The sequence below is a fragment of the Hyla sarda genome, chromosome 1, assembly GCF_029499605.1.
Source record: "Hyla sarda isolate aHylSar1 chromosome 1, aHylSar1.hap1, whole genome shotgun sequence".
Taxonomy (NCBI): domain Eukaryota; kingdom Metazoa; phylum Chordata; class Amphibia; order Anura; family Hylidae; genus Hyla; species Hyla sarda.
This window is the reverse complement of record NC_079189.1, coordinates 335,973,810-335,999,161: the sequence shown is the minus strand read 5'-3', so window position 1 is coordinate 335,999,161 and position 25,352 is coordinate 335,973,810. Positions and strand designations below refer to the sequence as shown.

Genomic DNA, 25,352 nt, shown 5'->3' with positions numbered 1-25,352 from the left:
CTTATGAAACATGTGTTGCAACCACTCATGATCAGGGTCATCTTCATTCATCGTGTGTAAACATCTTGGGATATAAATTCTCTGCGCTCTCTATGTTGTATGCTTGATCTGCAGGACTTAAAGCTGGTTTTAAACTTTTCACAAATACTCATGCTTTTCAGGCCGGTTTGTGGCTCTGTTCCACATTCACATCGCCATTGTTCCTAAATGTCTAAAACCACTTCACAATGGTCTAGGATTGCTAGAAAGTTAAGTTCTGATTTAAAAAAGGGACACCGATAACCACTGTTGAAGTGTGTATACATTTTTTGCCATGCAGTATATCATGAAAAGCTTTTCTGAGGCGTAATATACAAGCACAAAGATGATAATCATGTCACCAAATATTTTTCAAGACCTCTTGAATATAATAGTTTACTAGGGATGTCCCGATACCATTTTTTTAAGACCGAGTACCGATACTTTAATTCTAGTACTCGCCGATACCAAGTTTACTATTCTATCATCCTCTCACTACCTTCCTTGCAATGGAGACCAAGAAAGCTAACTGATCTTTTCCTTATACAGCATTTACCTGAAAATGTAGGTGACTAGGAAGAAAGGGGGAACCTATTTTCAGCTTGCAGTGTTTTGAAGATTGATACGTGTTAATTTTCTCATTTATTTGGAGGTTTTGTGTGGGTTTAAGATCTAAACATGGTTTATATATGTCCATCTAATTTATGTAGATATAACAATCCAAAACACATATGGGATATTTTTATTGCTAACAATATGGTTCTGGAGTATAAACATTTCTATGTATTTTATATTTTTAATTAACTGTAGCATGTAATGACTTTTACTACAGAACAGTAAAGGGTATTATGAAAAAAATAAATCACAACCACGCAACCAAAGTGTAATTTTATATAGCCACATGCTGGGAAATGTATTTCAACTTTAGGTTACCTTTCGCAAACAGAAATAGCATGCATTGAGCTACCTACCTAAGTCATGTCTAAAGGTTAAGGAATAAACAAACATTCATCATAAATGAAATATAAATGAGACACACCTCTGGGGCACCTTCGGTTTCTGAAGGAATACTGCTTTCATATTTAGATACAGCAACTGCTAATCCGGTGAGAGCTAAGAGAGCATTCCCCTTTACCACAGGGCTATCTCTACAAAGAGACAAAAACAGCAGTAATATATATTATCGCTATACGTTCCAGTAGGCATTTGTTTACCTAATAACACAGAAGCTTACCATTAACATAAGATACGCAGTGAGATCTGCCGAAAATGTCTGTAGCATTATCATAAGATTAACAGCAGATTCTACTAAAATAGGGTGTATCTGCCAATGATCTGAAAATAAATATCTCATGTCTACTGTCAGGCTTAAAAGGTCATTTTTTTTGTAATACATATAAGAAATATATACTTAAAATGTATATTTTGTTTTTTTATTGTATACATGTTACTTTTCTTTTGCTGAGTACAGAGGCAGCAGAAGTAGTCAAAAAACATGCTTTGATGTTATGTGTAACCTCGACAGAGGTTACTATGGAGGGATTGTCAATGGTGTGATCCTGTGTTACCTGTCTCAAGTCTAATACAGATGTGAGAAAAAGTAGGCTTTCCCTCTGGAACTACCTTGAGTTCTGCAGTGCTTGCTAACTGCATTAGTAACACACAAACGGCTGTAGCTGTAAAAACTGTGAAAAGAACAAAACTGTCTGGTTTTGTTTATAGCAACCAATCACAACTCAGCTTTCATATCTGAATGCGCTCTGGTAAAATAAAATCTGAACTGCTATAAGTTAAACAAGGCAGTTTTTATTTTTTCTCCCCACTGAGTAAACATCCACAGTGCTGAGAGAAAAACATAGGTGGTAATAATTTCTCAAAAAAGTGGTAAAATGTGTTTGAATTAAAGGGGTACTCCACATGAAAACTTTTTTAATTTGCCAGAAAGTTAAACAGATTTGTAAATTACTTCTACAAAAAAATCTCAATCCTTCCAGTACTAATCAGCTGCTGTTATGATCCACATGAAGTTCTTTTCTTTTTTAATTTCCTTTCTGTCTGATCACAGTGCTCTCTGCTGACACCTCTGTCCATTTCAGGAACTGTCCGAAGCAAGATAGGTTTTCTATGGGGATTTTCTCCTACTCTGGAAAGTTCCTAAAATGGACAGAGGTGTCAGCAGAAAGCACTGTGGTCAGGCAGAAAGGAAATTCAAAAAGAATATGGATCATGACAGCAGCTGATAAATACTGAAAGGATTAAGATTTTTTAATAGAAGAAATTTACAAATCTGTTTAACTTTCTGGCACCAGTTGATTAAAAAAAACAATGTTTTCCAGTGGAGTACCCCTTTAAGGAGATAAGAGAAGTTGTTGGGTTTCACAGGTGTTTTGCCAATGAAATAAAAGCAAATAAAGTCCAGTTACGGATAAACCTGTCCTTTGCATTGAAGCTTGAACAATGACTTAATGCAAACAACTTTTAGAGATTATGTTTTAGAAATGAAGGAAACTAGAAAATGCAACAAACAATTTACTGAAGTCTGGGATGTACACAAATCCACCAAGGATTTGTCTACAAATTTAGAAAACTTAGTGCTGTTGCTACAATCACTACAAGTGGGCACCCTGTTAAGATCACTGCAAGCTCAATATGCAACCCTGAAAAAGGTAAGAAAGAAATCAAGGTTAACAGTAAAAGACCTACAGAAAAGTCATGAAATCATGCATCAATCAGGTGAAAGGATATGCAAAGCTGCTCTCACCTTTTCCAGGTAGTTTTACCTGCGCTCTTCTAAAAGAAAAATATTTCCTCTTTGGTCCCATGATGATAGGTCTCTCAACAGCCTGACAGCACCCTACTTTGTACTGACAAAGGGCAATAACCCCAAAAGAGCTGTCTACAGATGGGTATTCTTTTTTTCTGGAGAGATTTCTGACTTACATTCCCTGTCAAGTTCTAAAACTTCCAGTTGGAGTGAAACACTGACTTTCAAGGAAAGGTGGAAAAGGTGAGCTGCTTTGCATATAATTTCTTCCCCAAATTCCCAGTGGAGAATAAATAGCCTATAACTCTCCCCACGTCTTTATGACACACTCATCAAGGAGGAACATTATCCTTTTAGTCTCTCAATAATAAAAATTGTGTTAAAGGGGTACTCCGGGGAACTAAACCCATAGCCAATTCTTTTCATCTCCCCAACCTATGTATTTGTCTAAATATCATTCATTAGCTATAGAGAGCAGTTTCCCTCTTTCAGCTGTCACTTACATGCAGGGAGTGAGAGAAATACATCATTATCAGATCCTGCTTGTCTTTGTGCAAACCCCTCAATGAGACTAGCCCCCACCCTCCTGGAAGACAAATACCATGTGATTTCTGTCTTCACAGCCACACCTCCCCTCCCCCTTCCTGTGTGAGAATCTTGCCGACAGAGAAGTCTCCTCAGCACATAACGCTGCTCTTTTCCTGCTGTAGGTCACTGACTGTTGCCATTCAGAGAATAGCATGATTTATTGCTGAGGGGAAGGAAAGTTTGAAAGAAAAGACATGTACAGTGTGTTTACAACAACACAGCATGCACAAAGATGGCAAAAGCAATTGTCTGGCAGCCATTACACAAAGCCACACTGACTACTGGGAGTTGTAGTCTGGGCTCCAAGTAAGGAAAGATGGAATTCATACTTGCCGATACTCCGTTTTTCATGAGTTCATCATGACAGCACCACCATGAGATTGTCCCCCTGTAGCTATAATAGGAACAGGAAACACAGAGAGATTAAAAAGGCCCCTCCCCATCCACCCCTCAGTGGTTTAAAATTAACTAGAGAATACACAATTCATCTATAAATACTTATCCACCATGAAGGGTGGGAATTAAAGGGTGCTGTCATGATTAACTCATGAAAAACAAATTATCGGTAAGTAATAATTCCATCTTTTCATTTCATCATCATGACAGCACCACCATGAGACATACCAGATAAACAGGTGACTTTAGGGAGGGACCACAGCTTGCAACACCTTTCGGCCAAAAGACAGATCTTGGGAAGATGTTACATTCAACTTATAATGGTTGAAGAAGGTATGCGGAGATGACCACGTTGCCGCTCTGCAAATCTGTTTGATGGAGGCTGAAGCCTTTTCGGCCCAGGAGACAGCTAGCGCCCTAGTGGAATGAGCACAAAGACCTTCAGGGACTTGCTTACCAGATGATTTATAAGCCTCCTGGATAGCCATCTTCAGCCACCTAGAAATTGATTTTTTTGTAGCTTTCTTGCCCTTATTGGGCCCTTGAAATTGAATAAAAAGGTTAGAATCTTTTCTCCTAGATTTTGTAGTCTCCAAGTAGTGAATAACACATCTTCTGACGTCCAGGTTATGTAAGACTTCTTATTTCTGATTTTGTGGATTATTGCAGAATGAGGGCAATATAATATCTTGAGACCTATGGAAATTAGTTACAACCTTTGGAAGAAAAGCTGAATTAAGCTTGAAAATAATCCTGTGATCCAGAATCATGCAATACGGTTCTTCAATAGATAGAGCCTGGGTTTCTCCAACTCTCCTTGCCGAAGTGATGGCAACTAACAAAGCAGTTTTACAGGTCAACAATTTAACAGAGGTCTCAGATAATGGTTCAAAAGGATGTTTGGTTAAGGCAGAAAGAACTAAATTTTGATCCGAGGGGGGAGTCAAGTTAGAGATCTTAGGTTTTATACTAGATATAGCGGAAAAAAAATATTTTTATCCATTTATGTTCAGCTAGAGAGGAATCAAAGTAGCAAGCCAAGGCTGCCGTCTGAACTTTTATGGTTTTCAAACCCTTGGAGACATTTGCTATTTTTTTGGAAAAAGTTCTTATAAATAGAACCTTTTGCTCCATAGAGGTATACTATATCGGTACTGAAGAAGGGGACTCCCCTGAAAAGCTTTTAGACATCCAAACTTTGTACCCCAACAAGGTTTTACCAACTACTTACATTCATTGAACTATGGCAACAGCTGGAAGCCCCCAAGTCGGGTACCACAACAGCACGCGCACTAATAGCGCATCATTCACATGAGGATGCCAGCCGCCACTCCCATACCACCGAGCTCTCACCGCTGTCTCCAACCAAAGCCTCCCAGTCGCAGGTACCATCTCCAGTCTGCACCAGCCGAGAACTATAAGAAAGCCAGGAGACATCGCGGGGGACATCGCAGCGCATTGACAACCAGCGGGCACTTCACCATCTGTGCCAGACGCAACCCGTGCCAGCATGCACCACGATCCTCAGTATTCATCTGTGTCGATGAATGGTGCCGTGCACCAACTTCCTCCAATATCTTTCTATCATAAGAAAGTTCACATAGGAGAACTATACAACCAACAAGCTTATCTCCCAAAAGGAACATTATTTATGGATGTAAACCACTATATTACCAATGACTACAGAAGATAACTGTGGAGATTATTTGCCGCTATACAGACATTTTATGCTATCTTTCTAGTTGCACATTTTATTATTTTATATATTATTATCTATTATTTTACATTGCTATAACCCCTAAATTGGACACAATGATAGTGGGTTAATTTTATAAATTTTTATTCATTTATATGAATAAATAATTTGTATTCACCTAGCCGTATTATTCATATCTTTACACTTTATACACTCCAGTACATCTACCTAAAAAGTCTGCACCCTCTCTGTTTGATTTTTGTAGACTAAACACGTTAGGGTATCATGTTTTTTGCAGTCACCTCGGTACCCTGTACCTCTTTAAATATGTAGTGTGAGCCGCCTACCCTCCCTTCTTGGAGAAAGTCAAGGATTCTAGAGATGTCTGGGTTCAGAATGTCCGGGGGAGAAGGACCACACCATAACATACATTTTCTCCAGTGCCTTAAATATATAGTAGAGGTAGAATCTTTTTTACTCTTTAACAATATACTAATCACTTTGCTAGAAAGTCCCTTTTTTAGAAGGCTATGCTTTTCAAGAGCCATGCTGTTAACTGTAGGGTTTCTAGGTCCTAATAACACAGAGGTCCCTGCATCAGAAGATTCTTCATTTGAGGAAGGCGGATCAGTTATGTTAATGAGAGAAGATTTAGAAGGCTCAACCAACCTCTCTTAGGCCACCAAGGGGCTATGAAAATGACACGAACTTTCTCCAATTGAATCTTTTTGAGCACTTTCAGGATGAGAGGAAGAGGAGGAAATGCATAGGCAAGAGAGAAGTCCCATTTTTGTTGAAGAGCATCTACTGCAAGAGGTTTTTTCTTGGATTGAGAGAGAAGAAGTTCTGTACTTTGCGATTTTTCTTGCTGGCAAAAAAATCTATTTCTGGATCTCCCCAAACTCTCACCAGCGACTGAAAGACATGGGAATTTAGTTCCCATTCCCCTGGATCCACTTGGTTCCGACTTAAGAAGTCTATTTCCTGATTCTCTACACCCCTCAGATGTACAGCTATAAGGGAAAATAAATTTTTCTCTGCCCACATTAAGATTTTTGAGGTGAGATTTTTGAGGTGAGAATATAGGAAAAAAAGAAGCGTAGTGCAAAGCAATATGGTGCTAACCCCTTAAAGAAACCACTGCTATTACATAAAACACTATGTTAGATACATAAGCAAGAAGGCAGTACACAAAGTAAGTTAACCCCCTAAGGGCCAGCTACTCACAGTTAATGCCAAGCGCTCCAGATGAGCAGAGCGGGGGGGGGGGGCAGCAAAAGCATCATTGGATCAGAGGGATGCAGGATGAAACAGAGGAGCAATTTATACTCCTCTGTTCAAATTTGGCCCCCCTCCCTACTTCTCCGGCATTCGGGTGGGCACCGCCATCTTGGGGAGGAACTTCCGGTCACCAGCCAATCCTAGGGCATGCACGAGCATGTGGAGCCCAGAACAGCCAGGGAGCTCTGTGGAGATTCCGAAACCAGCCTGGAGGAAGGGACAAGGAGGCAGCAACAGGAGGAGGGAGACGCAGCCGTAAACGAACCCCCGCTGCCTGCAGCCCTGTCCGGAGCAGAGAATCCAGCCCAACAGAGGTAAGAACCTCACCTCTCCATGTGTGCTCCTAGGAACAGAAAACACTGAGGGGTGGATGGGGAGGGGCCTTTTTAAACTCTCTGTGCTTCCTGTTCCTCTAAGAGCTACAGGAGACAATCTCAGGGTGGTACTGTCATGATGATGAAATGAAAAAAGAATATTTAGGAGACAACAGGGGCCACAGGAGCTGGCAAAATCACATGGACAATTATAGGGGACACAGAACAGGTATTGTGGCGGCTTTAAGGCATTTTTACTTTTCTTAACTTCCCCGGAGCACTCCTTTAATGGAAGGACAGTACAAGTGAAAACAACAAGCATTGTACTCAACTCAAGTGTAGCACCTCTTGATGTCCCATAATGTTTCTGGGAAATGCACAATGCTATGTTTGGAGGAAAAAGAACATTGCACACACAGTCTGAAAACCTCATCTAAATTGTGAAACATGGTAGACCAAACGTCATGTTTTGGACTGCTTTGAAGCCTCAGGTCCTGTAAATGCTTTGCAATCACTGAGTTGACAATAATGCAACGAAAACAAGTAAACCAACTAAAGAATGGCAGAAAAACATTTGTGTTTTGGAATGGCCTGTATGATATTGAGATACTGCAGCATGATGACCAGAAAAGAGCTGTGCATACAGGGTATCCTAGACAGAGTGATGAACTGAAACATATTTGTGGGGTGAATGAAACAGACTGTATGTTTCTGCACAGCCGGGTGGCTGGGAGAACTGCTGTACAGTAAAAAAAATTTAGACTTACACTAGTGATATGCCAGTACTTGGGAACATCTCTTTAAATATATACATAAAACATTCAGGTGTTATAACTTACTTGACTGCAGAACGAATTACTTCAGTAAGAGCATCTCTAACCCTGTAATATGTAAAAGACATGTAGGCCACTTACTAGGTTCAGAAATCTTACAAAATGACAAGTGTCAATAAACTATGTATTATCAAAGCTAAATATTGAAGCACATTGGTCATTAATATCAGATTGGTGGAGTGCTGACTGCAGGCACCTCCAAAACAGCTGTTTTTTAATGCGGTGGCACGGACATACATGCCCTTTGTGCAGTGGCCATGCTGAATTACTCTAGCTCTGCTCCTATTAGCTTTAGCACTCAACCAATCTGATACTGATCTCCTATTCTGAGGATATGTAGGTAGTTTCCATTAGTAGAAAACCCTGAAGCTGTGCTGGATACTCTCACGGAATGGAAATCCTCAGACTTAAAGGTGGTAGAGTTCAGAAGATCTTTGTTGTTCTTAAAATACCAAGTTTTGAGGACTTATTTCCGCTTGCTCAGGTTAAAGACAAGGACCTTGTCTGTAACTTGAGGAAAGGGAAACAAGTTCCTAAAGTCCTATGAGCTATATTCCCTCCGGGTATCTAGCACAGCTTCCGTTTCTTTTTTTCTGCAGGAACTACCTGTGTTTGCTTTCACATTGACCTTTGAAAGGGGTCTGGCATCCATACCTGTTGAGGCTGCAGCTCCCTCTATTGGAATGTACCAGAAGACCTGTTGGCCAGTAAGGCGTGTACAGGTACAATGGTCTTATACAAGCCAACAAGGTGTGCACCTTTTCTTTACTACACCAATTTGCTTCTTGTATGATACAGTGTCACCCTATGAGGAGCTCTGCATTCTTTTTCTTTTGTGTCTATTTTCACATCTTCCACATCTTTTAACTAGATAGGCTATTATCAGGATAGGCCATCAATAAATTAAGCCCAGAAAACCTTTTAAACAATGCACTGTGATTTTGAAGATTTAATTGCTGAGATAAGAATTGGCAATTCTTAACATTTTTTTTTACCATAGCCAAGCTGTAAATGTCTTATACTGAAGTTCCTGTGGGTCATCCTTTCCATGCTTCAGTTGCATCTCCAATTCAGCTTGTCTGCCCTAAAAATATAAAAATAAAATTAAAGCGTACCTGTCAGACCCCCCCACCAAAAACAAAAAACTGTTATATGTTGCTCAGTACCTAATCCTGATCATGTACATCTAATTTGTATGTGTCTACGACCTATATTTCTCTAAGAATTGCCTTTATTTACTTGCCATCATTTGCTCAGTGAGGAATCTGTTCATGCAGAGGCATGGGGCGTGTCCATCTCTTCTCTTCACTGTGACAACTCCTCCCCCTCCCTCATTCTGCTCTGACTCACAGAGGGCCCTGCCTGCAGCCCTGTTAATCCCTCATGGTGTACATGATGTGTCGATGACCACTGGGCACTGCAGGAGTTTTTTGACTGGCTTTTTTAGTATGAAATAATAAACATTTTCGGATGAAAGCAATTGCAAAACATATTGTTTTTGCATGATTTATAACATATCAAAAGTTATTGTATCTGACAGTGCCCATTTAAGCACTCCAGCACACTATTACATAATATTGGAATGGAAACTAAAGATCCATGTACATTTGGTATGCTGTTTAGATGTCATTAAAACCTGTAGCTTTCCTTTCTTATTGCACTTAAATGGGCCCTCTCATTAAAACAAATTTTTGCTATTGCACTCCTTATGGTAAATAAAAAAAATCTTTCTAATGTACTTTGCTTTAAAAAAAAAAGAAGTTTTATATGTGTTTAAAAAAGCTGGTACTGGGTGTCTCCCTACTTGTCCAGAGCACATTTCCCCGCATCTTTTGCACAGACTTTGGACACCTGCTGGCCTGGCAGAAGTCCAAAAGCAGGAAATGATGAGGGGGGGGGGGTGTGCAGCCTTATCCAATCAGAGCTCATCTCACACACTGAACTGCTCTGGGCTGTGTGAAGCAGAGTGAGGGAGGAACTTCTCCTCTGTATGGCTTGATGTATGGCTATGATGTCACACCTGCTGGGTAACGCCCCTTCCCAGTCTGTAAATCTGACTGAGATTGAGCAGAAAATACAGAGCAATATCAAGGTAGAAAACTAAAAAATTATAAAAACTAAAGGCAGTCCCCGGGCGGCTTCCTCACTATCCCACCGTCGGGTCCCCTGCCCATCACTAAGGTCCCCCACTCCTTGTCCTTAAAAGGTCTCTCCGAAATAGTGGGCGACCCCGCCGCCTCCGCTCTGTGTATGCTCCAATATCATCAGCTTTGACATTTCTACCACACGTGGCCGGTATCGGGTGAATTGCATAGAGAGATCCTACCCTTTGAACAGCTTTGCTTGAGCACTACCAGACCCACACGTACAATATCCCAACTCTATGTTATGCTCCGCAACAGGGAATCCCGTGCATTGCTACCTTATCAAATGGGTTGGGTTAGAGAGCTAGGCTACACCGCCAGCACTTAGGAGTGGACAACCTCATTCATGCTGTGCCACAAGGCATCCGTAGCAGTAGCTCTACAAGAAATGAACTACAAAATACTCTCTAGTTGGTACAGGGTCCCGGTCCTGCTTCATCGCTACTACCCATCGGTGTCTGCTCTCTACTGGAGGTGTGGCTGGGACGTGGGTTCCCTGTCTCATGTGTGGTTAGCTTGTCCCCGGCTGGCTGGCTTCTGACACACTGTTTGTGCCCTGATTAGCGATATCACAGGCACCCAGGTTGCAAACACCCCTCAAGCCCTCCTCCTCTCCATGTTACCTGGCTCTTCTGACTTTCTGAGGAAAAGCCTTGTTGGAGTACTCCTGGCAGCCGGTAGACGTGTCATACCCAGACGCTGGAAATCAACATCCCCCTACTGCTACTGATTGGCTTAGGGAAGTCCTTTATCTCCAGGGCTTAGAGGAGTGCCTTGCTGACCTCCATGGTACTTTAGAGCAGTATATCAAGCGCTGGCGTCTCTGGATGGACTTTGCTGCCTCCCCTCGTTTCCTACGGTTTGGGCTCTCTACCTCCTCTTCTCGTACCTTGTGATCCCTTCTCCATCCTCTGGCATCTAGTTCTCTGGTCTCTGGACCTTCTCCCTCTCTCCCTGACCCCTCTTCTTCTCCCTTGTCTAGCACCTGACCCCCTTTATTCTATCCCCTCGTCCACCCCTATGTACCTTTTTACTTTGTTGCTTTGTTACTTCTCTATATGTTTATGATGTTTGGCTCATCTAGAATATCACTGTATTGCTCACCTATGTGCCACCCTGTTATGATGTCTGTTCTTGTTGACTTAGTTTTCAATAAACTCTCTTTTTTAAATAAAAAAAAAATTATAAAATAAAGGCAGGGAGGATTATAAAATTTAACAAGATCATGAGCGGTACTCTTTAAAACAGTTTTCCACAAATAATACTTAACACTGATCCACCACAGAGACCCCCACTAATGTTGAGAAGGAAGGTCATATGTTTCAGATTTGAATGACGCAGTCGTAGGGGAAGTGCATTGCCACTCTATGGCAAAACTCTATGGAACTGACAGAGATAGCTGTAATCAGCCATCTCCATTAGTTCCAATAGTTTTTGTGATTAAGTGGGAGTCTTGGCAGAAGAGCATCCGGTAACTAGATATTGATCATCTACCATTTTTATAGGTGTTGCCTGTAGGAAAACCCCATTAAATGGCCTAGATGAAAATTGTTTATATGGGCACTCTCATTAAAACCTATTTTTGCTATTGTGTTTAAAAAAGCATCCACTAGGTGTATCCCTACTTGTCCAGAGCACATTTCCCCCCATCTTTTGCACAGACTTTGGACTCCTGCTGGCATGGCAGAAGTCCAAACACAGGAAATGCAATCTGGAGTGCTGAGGGGTGTGTGACCAGCCTAATCCAATCATAGCTCATCTCACACTTAACTGCCGTTTGCTGTTGGTTGCAGAGTCAGGGAGGAGGTTCACCCTTGTATGACTTCAGAAGATTTCAGATGGTAACACCCCTTCCCAGTCTGTGAATCTGACCGAGACTGAGCAGAAAATACAGAGCAATATCCAGGTAGAAAAATAAAAAATAAAAAAAGTAAAGGCAGGGGGTGGTTTATCATGATGGGGGCAGTGAACCGGGAGGATTATAAAATGTATCAAGTTAATGAGAGGTACTCTTTAAGCCTTTATTTAAAAAAAAAATATTGAAGTATTTTCAATGCTTACAAAAGCCTAGATAGGAAGCACATGAATAAAAAAAAAGTGTGTGAGAAAAAAAAATAGTCAATCAGTTTAAACAATAGCCACTGTAACTCTCAGATTTGTCCGATTCGATCTACAGAAATTCAGCACATAAAGTGTCACTGTCATTTAATTGTTGGAAAAGTTTGATATGTCACACAGATCATTGGATGAAGCCTGAAGGAGCCCATAACAGCGGCACTCCCTGGCTCAGCATGCAATCTGACTGATTCCAGAAGAGGCTCAATTATAGTCTATGGTGGAGCACTGAGTCGGGAAGTGAAGATTCTGCTTGGAAATTCTGCCGTGTTTTATGTTTCTGCCAGCTTCACCCAAACTACAAGCCTATACCAAAAGGTTAATGCGGGCGATACTGATGACAGTTCCCCTGGTACAGTTAGTCACATGTTTTCTTTGAAATGACCAGTGCTGGCACAATATAGCTTTTCATACTGGGTGCCTAATCTAGTATATAAACAGAGGATGGTAAGAAGTATGATAACCTCTTTAAGGAAGGTGGAGCTACTTCTACACCATGGCCCTGATTTACAAAATCTGTCGGAGATAAAAACCAGAGTGATTTGCCAATAGCAACCCAATCACAGCTCAGTTTCATTATACCAGAACTTGTTAGGAAATTAAAGCTGAGCTGTGATTGATTGTTATGGGAAAATAAGAATTTTTTGTCTCAGACAGACAGAAAAATCTGGGCCAGTGTTTAAAGTTTACCTGCAATACAGCATGGTAAGTCCTTGTCATGAAGCCAAGCCAGGACTGTGGCAGTAATATGGATCGATGCCATTCAGAGGATTGGATATTAACCTACAAAAAGAGACAACCAATGCATAATGTTTTAATCTTGACAGTCCATTCTACAAGAAGATTGCCACACACACACACATATATATATATATATATATATATATATATATATATATATATATACGCACATACACACACATATATACTTTACATACATACACATATGCACACACGCATGCAGTCAATCCTTTTGGAAACAATCACCCAAATTTAAACTGAAAAATGGTCTTTAAGGGGGGGGGGGGGTGAGAGTGATTGTCTGATATAAAAATGGTCATGCAAAGTTTGGTATAGTTAAAGGGGTACTCAGGAGCCAGAAACTGGTGCCAGAAAGTTAAACAGATTTGTAAATTACTTCTATAAAAAAAAACTTAATCCTTCCAGTACTTATCAGCTGCTGAATAATGCATAGGAAATTATTTTCTTTTTGGAACACAGTGCTCTCTGCTGACATCATGACCACAGTGCTCTCTGCTGACATCTCTGTCCATTTTAGGAACTGTCCAGAGCAGCATATGTTTTCTATGGGGATTTTCTCCTACTCTGGACAGTTCTTAAAATGGACAGAGGTGTCAGCAGAGAGCACTGTGGTCAAGATGTCAGCAGAGAGCTCTGTGTTCCAAAAAGAAAATAATTTCCTCTGTATTATTCAACAGCTAATAAGTACTGGAAGGATGAAGATTTTTTAATAAAAGTAATTTACAAATCTGTTTAACTTTCTGGCACCAGTTGATTAAAAAAAAAAAAAGTTTTCCACCGGAGTACCTCTTTAAGGAGGTGGTCTTCTCAAAAATGGGAAGAGGTTTCCCAACCAGTGTGCCTCTGGGGGAAAACTGGTTGGGAAACACTGCTCTATACACAAATCTGCCACAATGTATTTTACTCCTTGTTTAATATCTATAAAATGAACCCATTTGTTTTCATAAAAGTAGTCAATACATTGTGCACATTATTAAATGTTATAAAGTTTTTAATTGAGATTAGCCACATTTTACAAAAAAAAAGAGCCCCATGTTAAAAGAGAAAAAATTAAAAACAAACACTGGTTACCAATATGTTTTACAAATAAAGCAATTCTATTCTTAACATAAATCGGTTTTCTAACTGAAACTTTAGTATCACATGTTAATAGTAGTAAGATTGCTGGCTAGTGGAGTGATTCTAGTAGTATGCTCTTAATCCATACCTCATGTATGAGGGCTGTTAACATCTGCTGGTAACTGCGGCCCCTGCTGGCAAGAAAGCGATTGATGGGTCTGCCATCTCTGTCTGTCTGAACAGGCAGGTCATAGCACAGCAGCATGCCGGCTGTGAAAAGTTACATTTGGTAAGGAAAAATAAAAAGACAAAGTACATGCATAAACACAATAACCCCTACACATACACTGAGTGACTGCAGATTAGAACTAGGGAGAAATAATTCTTTCTTTTATTTCATCTGTTTGATAAACAATGATACAACCTGGATATCATCACTGATTCCTTCATTAAAGGGAAAGCAGCAGGATGTTTATTATGGAATCGGCAGTAAATGAATCATGCATATGTCTGCCTCAACACAATGACTGCTGCCAGCAATGCTGTGAAATAACATACTTGGCTTTATACTGGGTATAAATCCTCAATATATTTCATCAAGCTTAGATGTAAATCACAAGATATTGGGCAAGTGCATACACATATCCTGAATTATAAATTACGCTGTACATGCTAAAGCAAAGAGAAGGAGGAAGCAAAAAGCACTACAATCTAACAAAAGATCGGTTTCTCTTATCACTGGTTTATGCACGTGTTTATGTGGACATTACTGCCTATACACATGCGGGGGAGGTCTGTCTATACACATGGGGTGGGGGTCTACCTATACACAGGGGGTGGGGTGGAGGGAGGGGCTTTGGGGGTGTGCCTATATACATAGGGTGAAGGGGGTTGGGAGTTTGCCTATACACATAGGTTAGGGGAGAGGTCTGACTATACTCATGGGTAGAGGGGTCTGCCTACACACATGAAGTGGGGGAGGGGAGTTGGGTGTCTGCCTAAACGCATGAAGTAGGGGGTTGAGGGTCTGCCTACACATGAGGTGGGGGGAGGAGTCTGCCTACACATATAGGGTGGGTGGAGGTGATTGGGGTTCTGCCTATATATGTGAGGGGAGGGGTGTTGGGTTCTGCCTATATACATGTGGTTTGGGATCTGCCTATATATATCAAACATGAAGGGGGTCTGCCTATATACATTATACACGAGGGGGTTTGCCCATATAGTGCTATTTGGGTGCACAGAGAAAGCCTAGTTGCTATATGGGGAGACAGAGGGGGCCTAATGGCAATATGGGGACACTGAGGGGGCCTAACTATATAGGAGCACAAAAAGGGCACTATTACTGTGTAGGGCAGTGTTTCCCAACCAAGGTGCCTCCAGATGTTGCAAAACTACAACTCTCAGCATGCCTGGACAGCCTTTGGCATTCTGGGAGTAGTAGTTTTGCAACACCTGGAGGCACCATGGTTGGGAAACACTGGTGTTAGGTAATTAAAGGAGTACTATGGTGCACAATTCTTTTGGCCCAAAATGTTCCCCGCGGCTGTACCTTTCTATCAATGTCCTTCTTTCAGAAGTCGGTCTGGCCGTTTTCCCGCTGCAGCGCCGCAAATTTCCCGGTTCTTCCGGGTTATGGTGATGTGGAGGATGACGTAAAAATCGTCATTCCCCATGCTGCCTTGCTTCAGCTTCTAGTCCCTCCGTGCTTCAGTCCTTCCTCTACCTCATCCTTTCCCTTCCCTAGTAATTATATTAAACCCGCCCCGTTGAAACATTACACATTGAAATCATGTGTAACTTGTTCATGTGTAACATATGTTTGCTATGGGGATTTTCTCCTACTCTGGACAGTTCTTAAAATGGACAGAGATGTCAGCAGAGAGCACTGTGATCATGATGTCAGCAGAGAGCTCTGTGTTTCAAAAATACCTTTTCCTCTGTAGTATTCATCAGCTAATAAGTACTGGAAGAATTAATATTTTTGAATAGAAGTCATTTACAAATCTGTTTAACTTTCTGGCACCAGTTGATTTTAAAAAAAAAGTTTTCCACGGGAGTACCCCTTTAATAATTTCATACTCTCACCATTCCTGGTGGCAAAAACATCACCTTGAGAGGTAAGGATAAAGATTTTACCATATATAATGCTCTGCCAAGCACTAGATATGGTAAAATCTACTGCTTGGTTCCTTTTAAAGTGGTTATCCAATGAAAAATTATTCTTTTAACAATGTTCCCAGACAGATTAATAAAATAATGAAAACTTTAACTCACTGGTATCAGGGTGCTCTGTCTGCAGCTAGTTACAAAGCATTCTCCCTAGCTGCAGAGCACAGCGTCTACAGCCAGGAGAATTTACATTGCCGCTCGCCAATCACTGGCAGAGGCAGGACACCGCTGTGTTCAGTGATTGCCCGAGTGGCGCTGTAATGTCGCGTTTACAGCTCCGGCCGCACTCCGAGAAGAAGACTGTTTGCGGAGACCGGCTAGAGAAGGGGCATCCTGATACTGGAGACTTTGAGGGAGCCTAGGAAAGGGAGTTAAAGTTTTTATTATTTTATTAGGCTCTCTGGACAACACCTTTAATAGCTGTTATGGGAAATCCTTTACCTCTGTATTGTCCTAGCTGTACGGATTAAAAAAACTCCACCATGTAACAAGCCCCACCCCCACAAACCACACACCCTCAATAATTACTCATAAAAAGCCACACCCTCATGTGGGCATGAGGAGGAGTTTGGGCGGAATAGAGGTGGTGAAGAGGTAGGGCAAGAGGTGATGTCTTACAGGGGGCCCTTGCTTCATTTTTCCAGGGGCCTGAGTGTTGTCAATCACCCCGGGTGTTTGGTATTGCAACGTGGCTTCAAGAACAACCTTAAAGAGCAACTCTGGAACACAGGATAGGAGATAAGTGTCTGATTGCTGGCGATATGACTGATGGGACCCCCATGATCTCCTGCCCAGTGCCTGGCTCTCCCCATGCACGGAGCGGCTACCGCTGAACACCCCTTCTGTGTATCTCTATGAGAATGTTGGAGATACAGCACTCGTGGCTGCTCTGATTGCTTTGGATGTATAGCTTTGGTTGTATTGGTTCGATTTGCTCATCTCTAATAGTAGTGGGACAGACCAAAGTTTTTGGTTTTAAATTAAAAGATGTGTAGTGAAACATAACTTATTCCCTATGCAAAGAATAGAGGATAAGTTATAGATCGCGGCGGTCAGACCTCTGCGACCCCCCGCAATCTCCTGAACGGGGCTCCCAGCAGTCTGCTGAAAGGGGGCGTGCCGACCCCTGCACGGAGTGACGGCCAACACGCTCCCTCCATGTATCCCATAGAGATACAAAGAGGGGACATGTCGGCCGCAGCTTCCTGCGGGGTCGGAATGGGTGTTTTCGGCAGACTGCCAGGACCCAGTTCAGGAGATTGCGGGGTGGGTCCCAGTGGTTGGACACCTGCAATCTATAACTTATCCCTTATTCTTTCCCCAATGTCCATCATTTACAACCCAAAGAAGCATAATCACCTGCAAGTCCTGGTTTTAGGCCGGGCTGTCTGTTTTTCTCATACATCTTTAGCATAAAACTTGGTATTCCAGCTACTGTTTTTCTGTGGTCAGATCTTATATTGCCACCTCTTAGGGCATTGTGATATATACCACGTGGCATGTGGCTCATTTCCTGCTTCACCAGGGAGGAAAGGAACTCTTCAAATGCTGAAAGCAGAACAAATTTTATTTCATTAAGTAAAGAGGAGCAGGGAGCTAATGCTCTGTTCTTTCCTGGCTTCTCAGGCGTAATTTTATACTAGAATCAATAAATTAACCATAAAAGCCTGTTTCATAATAATGGAGAGCAGGCTATAATAAATATTATAACACCAGTCCATTGACAGTAATAGCTGAATTAAAAATCAATTAAAGAGAAAGCACATAGATGTATAAAAATGTGACTTTGCAGTTCCTAAGCATCTTGGGTGACCATTTAATTTCTTAAGATTCACAAGGTGGTGGTAATGTGTAATTGAATGACTGCAGCTCGATGCAGTAACAGAACAGTTTTTTTCTCCCAAAATTGTCAACTAAATATATGGCTAAATTAAACATTTGCTGAATGGTACGTTAAAATATTCAGGCTGTGTTGACTGACGTGAAATCCGAGAAAACTGAAGAGTTTACACATACAAAGACATTGTCGTATTGTACTGGGCAGCAGTCTTGGTAATGGCAAAGTATGAAAGGGTTCAAAAGTTCAGCAGCTCAAGTATCAAGTTTGGCATAGTTGGAAATGCTGTGTGGTTGTCTAAAGAAAAAAAACTTCAGAAAAAATTACACCGGCAAGGTAATGTACTGGAAGAAATATATGGTAATGATTAAATGAAACAGTGACTTGAAGCCATTAACATGTCTGCTTATATAGGGGCCTAACATACACTGGGCTTAATATTGTCTTGTATTGTTAATAGTGTGTTGGTATTAGGGATCTTAAAATGTTACTGACATTTAAATAAACTTTAGACATGTTACACAGTTTAGATCAGTCTCCGATTGCTAGATATAGAGCATGTCACTCCACGTCTCAGAAGTCGGGATATATAGGCTTATTATGTCTGAGTAACATGTCAAAAAATTATATGACAGTAATACTAAAGTGTCACTGCCATTTAAAAAAATAAAAATAAACATTTTGACATCTTATACAGACAGTTTTTAATCTGTCAGGGGCTGAGTATCAAAACCCCCACAAATTGCTAAAATGCGTGAGGCGAAGTGTGCAGCTAAGTCCTTCTTTCCCTGTGTTTATCATTGCTGCAGGAGACGGATTCAATATGAATGTATGGAGCCATTCTTACGCAGCAGACAGAGAAACTAGAAGAGAAAAGTCTAGCTGAGCACTTCTTCCCACTTGTTCTAGCGATTAATGGGGTCTATGACATGTCAAAGGTTTTTAAAGCATAGTGACAACTTTAACCCACCCAATGACTTCAATGGGTAGCAAAATCATCTGCAGAACATGTCCAGCAAAAAATGCAGCAGATCCTGTACCTGTGAATGTACCCTTAAGGGGTATCGCCATTTAAAAAATTATTATACAGTATCTTATCAAGATATGCTTGATATGCATGGGTCCCACCTCAGACAAATAAGCCATAAATGCTTAAGATGGGATCAGTCTTCAAGTAGAGAGATGCTCACCGGTAACGGGGAAATTTCTATATTCAGCCATAAAAGCTAGACAACACATGTAGCGGGGAAAGATGCAGACAGCAGGGATTCTCTGTGCTTTCTGCCTCTCTCCCTGCTGCATGTGTTGTCTAGCTTGTATGGCTGAATAAAGAAGTATCCCTGTTCCGCGGTGAGTGTCATGTTTATATCTTTCATACTACTACTTGCACTGAGTACCATCACAATGACCAGTAAGACAGGATAGCAACAGATGGACTTCCATGTGGCAGAACCCTCGCTGTCTGGAGTATTGAACTGTACCTCTTATCAATGGATTTTGCAAACTGAATCATTGAAGCTAAGTTATAGCATTTATAAGGCAGGACCATAGCTCAAGTCCTGCAGGAATGCGTTGGAATTGAGTTCCTGCACTTATTCCACAGCAGGAACCCTGTTCCCATTAGCAAGAGTCCTGCAGGACCAGCCTTTGAGTGGAAATCTTGGGTGAGTTCCCACACTTTTTTTCCAGGACTTGACCGCTGGGCAGGACATTCAGGTTGAATTAGTTTTTTACAAGAGAAATGACTACAGATAATACTGACCACAAACAACATTTTGCACAGTCAAGCCATATATTTAAGAGTAAATCTAGCTATCACAGGGCATGGCACAAACAAAATAAAAAGACAAAAGGTGCCATCTAATTATCATGTCAAAAAACCTTGCTTATTACAGTCGGTGGTTCTCCGGGATTATTCATAGAGCACATGGTTATGATTTATACATAATCATTTCAACATTAACAATATTTTATATATAAAATCACTTCACAGAGACTTACTTCTTTTATTGATGGGTAAAATATATTGCATTGGGCTTTTAAGAGGTATTCCATAATGGACAATTCTTTTGTGTTACAAGGATCAGTCCACAATAAGCTAATCGCAAGATCTCGCACTGCTGGGACCTCTAGCATTTAGTAGTAAACAGTGGGGACACCTGGCCACAAGTGTTTAATATGTCTGCAACTAAACCAGAGGCAAAATAGAATCTACATCTTTCTACAGTGCCCATTTACATGAAGGGTCTGTCCCTGTAAAGCTAAGACATACTGGATGCTCCAGAACAAGATATGTTCTGAGCAGCTGCTTTCGCTAACAGTTAGGCTATTAAAAAACCCCACACTATCTTAAATAGGATTCCTTAATAAGGTATTTAAAAATGAAATCTTCTAAAAAGACAATCCCCTTACAACTTACTCTTCTGAATTCCTTACCAGGCAATACACAGGAAGGGGTAAGAGCCATGAGTTTTATATATGAAGAACCTGGTACGGAGAGGTCCACCTCTTTATTCGCCTCCTCTTCTGCCTCTTCAGACTCATCTGGTGGCGGAATCTCTGGTCTGGCCTAAAGCACAATTACAATAACTGTATTACAGTGATGATCCTCTAAAGCTTGTCATGGCACACAACATATTGAACAATAAAAATGCAAGCATTGCGTCTATTTAAAAAAAAAAAAATAAACTGTCTGGTTTATCGATAGCCACCAATCACAGTTCAGCTTTCATTTCACTGGAGTTTGTTAAGATATGAAAGCTGAGCTGTGATTGGTTGTTATGGGCAGAACCAGACACATTTTGTCTGCAAATGGTTGATAAATCAAGGCCTGTGTGTTTCACCTTCATTCTGACTTTAGCATAACCCTTTCATGAATTATCAAAATATATGACATATTTAAAAATCTAATTCAGCAGTTTGACCGACGAGGTTGGAGCGGAAGAGTACCTATGTGAAAAATGTTCTATTTGTGTACTCGTGTACAGTAACTTCATCAGACTTGGTTGTATGACTAACTGACTTCTGTGTGCAAGTACAATTTTTGTTGTTACAGGTTTCTACAGCAATGTTTAAGCACAGAGCCGGACGAACTAGTCAAGAAAGTTTTGTGGTAACCAATCTCGTAAGTGTTGTGCCCGGCTACGGCTGTGATTCTCAGGAACCGGAACTCTATAGTGTATCTGGACTACTGAGCGATACATGGACATTTGTGTAAATATGCCATTCTAATATATTGTGCTCACCGTTATGCACAAGGGAAATATTTTCGGTCCTGCACTATAATTGCTGTAGTATAATAAAAATGTATATCATTTGTTGTACACCAAAAAGTCACATTTCTGATGTCTGGTAGTTTTCTTGTAGGGATTGTCCTGAACTAATCAGGAGATGCAACATTTCACCCCATCACCAACATCAGTAAAGTCGTGTACTACATATAGTCATAAGTACATATAAAGTCATGTACACATGTTTCATGTACAGTAGGACTGTAACACTCACAACCACACAGTCCATAAAAATGTCTAATATGTCTGAAATGTCAAATGTGATATTTCTTGTGTCCTCGTGCTCAGGATACATTGCTGGCCAGAAGGTATTCCTGTAAACCACAAAAGCACGTTACAAAAAGTCAAAAGGTAACAAAATGTCAAATGTTATCTAAAAAAAAAAAAGTCAAGCATAAGAAAATGTCTAGCATAAAAATAACTAGTGTTCTCGGGAGAAGTGTGTAATGCCGAGGGACCCTAGTAACCAAGGTATTGGGCAGAAAGCCTCCAGCAACCCAATCCGCCAGTGTTATGTCTAGTAATGTATAAATTGTTGTTATGCACAAATGTCATAGTATGCTTAGTCAAATGTCATAGTATGCATAGCCACAGTCTAATGTTATGATATACCATAGTCATAGGTATGTTGTCATTATTATACATAAACCTTATTCTCTGTTATGGACATTGATACAGAGACTCTATTGTGTTATCAGTTCTTGTTGACAAAAACAGCCTGGAAATGGACATTGAATACAATGCTCCAGGACTGCATGTGGCCCCAAGGTTGTTTTGCTCCTCAAAGCTTTCCAGGATGGACATCAAGGGCGACTTTGATTAAGTAGGGGGGTTTGTGATGTCCCGGTATGGGATATGCATTCCACAGTCCTATCAGCTTGAGTCCCTGCACGTCACCAGTGCTCACCTGCAGTGTGCCCCCATAATGTAATTAGTTGTACATTGAATGTAAAGGACCATTGATATGGTCACATGGTTATTAGACACATGATAATGGTTGTCACATGTTAAAGTCACATGTTTTGTTACCCAGAGAGCACCAGGTGACCAGATGACCTGCAGCTAGCCTATGGGCTCCTTGCTCAGCCCCCCTTTATAAGAGGGGGGAGTTACTATGATCTTTCTCTTGTGTTTCACTTTCTGCTGAGGTCAAGTCCAGTCCAGACATCTCAGAGACAGTGTCCAGCACGTCTGGAGGCCTTAAGCCTAAATTGCAGCCACAAGTCAGTAAGTCAAGTACTCTCTGTCTCCTGTCACTATCTTCAGTCAAGTCTATTATAGTCAGCGTGGCTGTCCTAAAGTCTGTCAAAGTCACTGCAAGTCCCTGCAAGCCGCAAGGTCCCCTGTGTTACTGGTCATCTCTCTGGGATCCTGGCCTAGTTGTAAAGATTGTACCATCTGTCTACCTCAGTAAAGCTACCATTAACCCTAACCTGGCCTTGGACTATTATTTGCCCTGCATAAACAAACATTTAGGGGTTAACACCATCTGCCCCTGGGCTACAACATCTGCCCCATCCACCTCACATCGCACCCCCCGTGGCGCACCACATGTATATCCATATTGACACACAAAAAAAAGTTGCTAGGATTACACACATCAAGTTATTTCAACCTTTTTAAATTTTGTGTAAAATATCAATGATTCTTAATGTGGCTTATAAAAATGAAAGCAAAACTATATAAATTTTTATGCATTATAATGTCTGGAGTCTGCAGACCATATGACAACAAGGGACCAGCCTGTGTTTACATCTATGTGTAATGTGGTTGTCATTACACTAGATGGAGCAGCACAAAGAGAATGCATGCTATATAGGGTGCACCATTCACTTCTATGGGAGCGCCGAAGATACCCGAGTACGGCCCTCTGAGATCTCCTGCACTCCCATAGAAATAAGTGGAGCACGTGCAGTCTACAGCATGCACTCTCTCTGAGAGCTGGGTCCCCGTTCTGGAGATCAGATCAGACACTAACCCCTTATGAGTGTTCAGACCCCAACCAATCTGTAGACATTGCCAGAAAAACCAAGCGGTAGCTTCTCACTGGTGATATATAGAGATCGATAAGAGCCTAATAATTTAGACTACAGGAAATCAAAACTATTGAGACATCTGTCCGACACGTCAAAAGTTTTTCCTAAATGACAAGGTCACCAGTCATATCATATTCTACTAAATATTCCTATTTGTATTCTAATTTGAGGGCCATATACAAGTAGAAAGATGAAGTTTCTGTAGCAGTATGCATTATAGTACATAGCATATTATTACATCTACTGGACAATCTCTTTTAAATAGGAAAGGGAAGCTTCAAGTTATTGACAAACATGAAAAGGGGTACAATAGGGAATAGAACTTATCAGACACTTTTCCTCTTTACACAAAATAGGGGATAAGTGTCTAAATGCGGGACCCACCGCGATCTGCTGTAATGGGCACGTCCTATTTACACACCTTTGGCGCACTATGGCCCCCACCCTCCTGGACATGGGCAAGCGACTGCTCACTTGGCTAACCACCGGCTAAGGTGAGACATCACTGGGCCAGTGCTTTATAACACTTTTCAGATGTTGACAGGTCTGCTTTAATTGAAGTATAGCTTGTCAATTTTTTTGGGTGAAAACATCAGCAGCTACTGGTCGCCTCCGAAGCCAAAGACTGGTCTAATCTGAAGAAGGCTGTGACACTATATTTTTTTATTTAGATATTGATATATGAGACATTGTGAAATATTTTATTTCTTATTTCCCTATGTCTTTATATTTGTCTCATATGAATTTTGTTGAATATATGATGCTACATTTAATTTCTAAAGTATATATCTACCAGAATATATTACCTATTGCATGAACTTCCCCATTCCGGCATGACTGTAAGCTTTTGGACAGGGTTTTCTCTCATTTACCTTTCCACCTGCAGCTGTTTGTTTTATAACTTTACTCTTGGCACTGTATAAAAAATGATACTAAAAACTAGTTATACCAGTATGTTCTCAATATATTGTCAATGCATTGAATGAGGTGTGCCTAATGTCATGCTTGCTCAGCCAGACCATGATCATTGAACTCAGAATCACCTATAAATTCCCAAAATGCAATAACTTGACAGTTTGATGGTTTATTTCTTCTAGCTGACCCCATGAGTCTCAAGCAAACAGGCTACATAAGCATCTTACAATTTAATCTTGTATTGCAGATCTGCCCCTAAGCAGGTTTGCTAAACTTGAGCTAGACTACAAAGAACAAGCAGACAGGGCTAACACAGAAATTAGATTGTATACTTCTACATTTCACTGCAATGGAAACTCCTAGCACTGCCCACTTAGCAGAACGATACATAAAAGTGCTCTTTTATGAATACCACATGTAGGCTCTTCCCTGTATAATTATTTAATATGCTAGTTATTTCCGAGTTTGACTTCTACAGCTGCCAAATAAGTGCCTCATGTAACATATTGTATTACATTGCAATGTTTAAAAAATATCCCATGTGGTTTAACTAGTATACCACTGTAAAAGGACAATAAAATACTAAAGTACATTTTTTTTTGTTTGTTTTCAAATAAATTGTCAGACTTAAGAAATAGTCTAGAATCCCCAAAGTCATCAAAGCAATAGAGGCCAATTGGAAAAAAGATGAATTGCTGGCTATGTAGGTCAATGCCATGACAAATACTAACATTGTCCATCTCTACTATTAAGAGAACTATGTCAGACCACTATCTTGAATTAGAAAACACTGCAAGAAGAAAATGCAAAACTTGCAGTTCAGTTTTCAGAGAGAATCTTTATCTTGTGGTTTTGTATAGTCGGTCAATATCTGTAGCCTTGAATGGAGCAAATTTGTGAGAAGAGATGAAACACTTTGTCACATTTTTTGCTTACATGGCCAAAAAGGAAAAAAAAAACAAAAAAAACTGTAGTTATCTTAGTAACAAATAATGAGGCATTGCAGAATCTTCTGACGAAATCATATCAACATATATATTTATATTGCACATAATTTAGAGCTGTATTAAACTGCCACACTTTAATATCCGATTATGGGATCAACAATCTTCCAAGTTAATTCACTTTAAAG

General features: G+C 40.6%; 1 protein-coding gene across 6 annotated transcripts in view; it reads right to left on the bottom strand.

The window, feature by feature from the left end:
* FOCAD (focadhesin) overlaps nt 1–25,352 on the bottom strand; it is a 156,058-nt gene that overhangs the window by 41,329 nt on the left and 89,377 nt on the right. For all 6 annotated transcript variants that reach the window (XR_008843987.1, XM_056520096.1, XM_056520116.1 and 3 more), the window contains exons 19-25: nt 20,416–20,548; nt 17,502–17,690; nt 14,119–14,240; nt 12,840–12,932; nt 8,886–8,974; nt 7,897–7,938; nt 1,058–1,166 (exon numbers count right to left, since the gene is read on the bottom strand). Coding sequence is in view for 5 of the 6 variants with exons in the window: in XM_056520096.1 (XP_056376071.1) it covers nt 1,058–1,166; nt 7,897–7,938; nt 8,886–8,974; nt 12,840–12,932; nt 14,119–14,240; nt 17,502–17,690; nt 20,416–20,548 (777 nt within the window). In the remaining variant the exon portion in view is untranslated. The remainder of the gene's footprint in view (nt 1–1,057; nt 1,167–7,896; nt 7,939–8,885; nt 8,975–12,839; nt 12,933–14,118; nt 14,241–17,501; nt 17,691–20,415; nt 20,549–25,352) is intronic.